Here is a 4,119-nt window from a genome sequence, read left to right on the forward strand (position 1 = left end):
TGTAACCAAATTAAATAAAGAAAGTTGACACCGGCATACAAGTAAGAATTGTTTGCTTATAGTTTCGTAAAATAACTTAGTACCTCATAATTACATAGTTAAAATTGAAATTAAATTTTCAAAATTCGAAGAAGAAATTTACCAGCTGTACACAGATATTATCGGTTGAAGCGTTTAGTTTCTGTAATTAGGAATATTCGCCAGCTGTACACAGATATTATCGGTTGAAGCATTTAATTTCTGTAATTAGGAATATTCGCCAGCTGTACACAGATATTATCGGCTGAAGCGTTTAGTTTCTGTAATTAGGAATATTCGCCAGCTGTACACAGATATTATCGGTTGAAGCGTTTAGTTTCTGTAATTAGGAATAGTTCGATTATAATATTAAGTTTGGTATTTTTGTATAATTACAAATATTTTTATAGCAAATTTAACTTTTGTTGTACACTGGCTATTTCATTACTTCTTTCTTAAGCATCTTGACAGTTTTTAGTGAAACTCGTCGTATAATCACGACGTATTTTTATTGTTAAGCTGGTGGATAGGAAATTGTCAAAAATCAGTGAACCTTTGTCTTGCCTTTTTGCTGTAACAGTTATAAGTCATCTATAAACAAAAACGTCAGTTTTGGAAAGCGTGGACTAAGTCGAATTTTTCTTGCTTCTCAAGCACGCTGGGAAGGTTTAACTTACCTCAATATCTTTCTTACATCGATTATTATTGTGGTGCTCAGTTTGTGTAATCTTGTGTTATGTTTTATTTACACTGTAATATTCAGGGATTGCCAAATATTCTGACATACAAGAGCGAACAAAGAACCCTAGGAGCCAGGATAGTAGCTTAACCCTTTTAGGGGCAAAGGATCATCTTCGCCTTGCATCATAAACATTTGTAAACCAGTTTTCAGTTTTGTGTAAGTTATTAATTTTAAGCATAAACATAATGCAAAAACTGCCTTTCTACATAACAATGTTTACAATGCTTTGAAGGTGAACAAATGATTCATTATTTTTTGTACAATGTAAAAACTTTCATCCTTAATCACCTCAGTTGTGTCTCGACAAGCGAAACCTTATCGAAAACTTAGAAATATAAACATCTTTATAGAATTTTGTCCATTTAGACTTCCTCTTATGGTGCTTTGATATTTATTTAAAATTCAAATGTTTTACCGATCTTTCCTGTGATATTAAATTATACCGAAAATATCCTTGTATATACGAAAATGGCATCCTTATCAATGAAAAACTGGGGCTCCATACTAAGTCCTTCGGCGGACTTGACAAAGAATTCAGCATAGAGCCCAAAACGTCATCTCAAAATCCAGAAAAAATACCAGAAGAAGTCTATAGCAAGTTGAATCCACAAGAAATTTACACACTTCACTTTATAAACATCTTTCATAATAATCGGACATTATTGCAGCATACTGGACATATTTAAGCATTAGAATGTTTTATTCCACCAGATTATCGGTCATGCTAGCAGACATGCCCACGTCAACTGTGACGCGCCGCCAAATGGAAGCTGGAGATAAAGCGGATCGTGCCTTTACTGAAGAGAGTAAAAAGAAAAACCGCCGCCGTGAAAGGAAGCGCCGAAGGAGACGTCGCCGACGTAGAAAGCAGTGCAACCGTGAAAATCGGGAGAAACGGAAGAATCGAAAATGTAAGAGGAAAAAGAAGAAAAGGAAATGTAAGCTTGTGGTTGCATGAGGATTCAGCGTATGAATTGATATATTTGCTTTGGTTATTTATTTTGAAATTTCATTTCACAAGTATTTCAGAAATGTCTAAGTTTAAGTAATTGTTTTCCAAATAAAATGTTGTGTACTAACAAATAGTTTTTTTAAGAAAGAGGCTTAACCACTTTTACTACGTGCAAATCTTCCAGGCTGTTAAATGTTTTGCTCTATAAGTTAGTTACTTGCTAATTCTCAGTTGGAGTACAAACATCCAAGATCTATCCAACAATAAAGGTTGAAACAACTTATGTCTTCGCCATGATTTAAGGACCTTGAAAATGATCATGTTTAGTACAAGCTTTTGGTCATTTCAGTGTTTGAATACTTGTATAAATGATTTATTTATTTAAAATAGTACCAATCAGGCTGTAAAGCTTTTTCTAGTTTTACTTTTATAATCAAATCCGTACAAAAAATAGTTTGAGGGACAGCAAAACACGATGTCTGTTGTAAGTAGGCTTTCTCACGATTCAATTCCGTCATATCGATCAATGGTGTAGTCACATTTCATCATTGTTTTTAGTTTCCGAGTGCTGGTGGAGCTGACGTCGCGACACTGGTAAGTTAAGTTGCTATAAAATATACGATATTTGTTTTATACATTGTGAAACAAAAACATATTTTACTTAACAAAATCTTGATACACAATTTTTAAAAATGGTTCGAACGATGTCACGTATATATCATATAGAGACGGCTCTCAAAATTTTGTCCTATTGCTCCTGCTCATACATCAAACTGTTGCTACTACTACTATGAAAACCGGTGAGCTCACTGAAATAACGACGAAGCACCTTGATGACAGCCGATACCAAATCCCTAAGCCAGGTACCGAAAGCTATTTACTTGGATCCTGTGATCTTTCAACAAATGGCAAAATTTGAAGGACCAGAGCAAAGAAATTTTTAAGGTAGACCTCGAGAAACTAATAGGAGAAAGGATACAGTTTCGGAATTTCCTTATTTATCCACAATCTATTCTCAGATTCTTAACAACTGGTACACTTGGAACCAGTGTTTTTAGGAGTCCAGATTCGTCATAACTTGCAACCAAGACACCCGAATTGTTAGACTTCAGAATCTGGCTCTTTATCCACAATCTATTCTCAGAGTCTAACATCTATTACTCCTGGAATCAATGCTGTTGGAAATCATACCCACATGCAGCCCAGAAATCCAAATTAGTAGACCCATTCACATAGCAAATTGAAAATTATGAATTACATTGACAACCGATAGCAAACAGTGGCGAAGAGGAAAATTGCAATTGATTTCTGGAGTTCAAATTTTGAAAAACATAAAATTTATAGCTGCACATTAGTTATTTCAGTTCCAAGCATTTGTCCGTTGAATTTTGCGCAAAGCTATTCCAACCATCCTTAATTTTGAAATGATAAAATATGGGATAGGCAACTAGCCAACTTATGGACTAGTCTAATCGAATAATAGGACTTGACAGTCATTCTTATAACATTACTGTGCCAAAGTGCGGAGCGCGATCTTTATTTGGGGGAGGGGGGCATAACAAGGTGCGAACAACGGAATTTCATATCCAAAGCTCGACATTACCTTTGTAGGAAAGAACTGTATTGATCAAAATTCAAAAGAACAGAAACTTTCATGTTTTTTGGTGATACACTACGAACACAGCAGATACTTTCATGTCTGTTGGTGATACACTACGAATACAACAGAAACTTTCATGTCTGTTGGTGATACACTACGGATGCAACAGAAACTTTCATGTCTGTTGGTGATACACTACGGATGCAACAGAAACTTTCATTTCTGTTGGTGATACACTACGGATGCAACAGAAATTTTCATATCTGTTGGTGATACACTACAGATGCAACATAAACTTTCATGTCTGTTGGTGATACACTACGGATACACAGAAACTTTCATGTCTGTTGGTGATACACTACGAATGCAACAGAAACTTTCATTTCTGTTGGTGATACACTACGGATACAACAGAAACTTTCATGTCTGTTGGTGATACACTACGGATGCAACAGAAACTTTCATGTCTGTTGGTGATACACTACGGATGCAACAAAAACTTTCATTTCTGTTGGTGATACACTACGGATACAACAGAAACTTTCATGTCTGTTGGTGATACACTACGGATACACAGAAACTTTCATGTCTGTTGGTGATACACTACAGATGCAACAGAAACTTTCATGTCTGTTGGTGATACACTACGGATACACAGAAACTTTCATCTGTTGGTGATACACTACGGATACACAGAAACTTTCATGTCTGTTGGTGATACACTACGGATATAACAGAAATTTTCATGTCTGTTGGTGATACACTACGGATACACAGAAACTTTCATGTCTGTTGGTGATACACTAC

The 4,119-nt window shown here is 35.4% G+C and overlaps 1 protein-coding gene across 1 annotated transcript in view; it reads left to right on the forward strand.

Annotated features, from left to right (window-relative positions):
* Positions 1–1,477: 1,477 nt before the first annotated feature.
* Positions 1,478–4,119, forward strand: part of LOC111086838 (palmitoleoyl-protein carboxylesterase NOTUM-like) — a 6,886-nt gene continuing 4,244 nt past the window's right edge. The window contains exon 1 of the mRNA XM_022391351.1: positions 1,478–1,698. Coding sequence (XP_022247059.1) covers positions 1,482–1,698 — 217 coding nt within the window. The 5' untranslated portion in view covers positions 1,478–1,481. The remainder of the gene's footprint in view (positions 1,699–4,119) is intronic.

The sequence above is a fragment of the Limulus polyphemus genome, unplaced genomic scaffold, assembly GCF_000517525.1.
Source record: "Limulus polyphemus unplaced genomic scaffold, Limulus_polyphemus-2.1.2 Scaffold1476, whole genome shotgun sequence".
Lineage (NCBI taxonomy): Eukaryota > Metazoa > Arthropoda > Merostomata > Xiphosura > Limulidae > Limulus > Limulus polyphemus.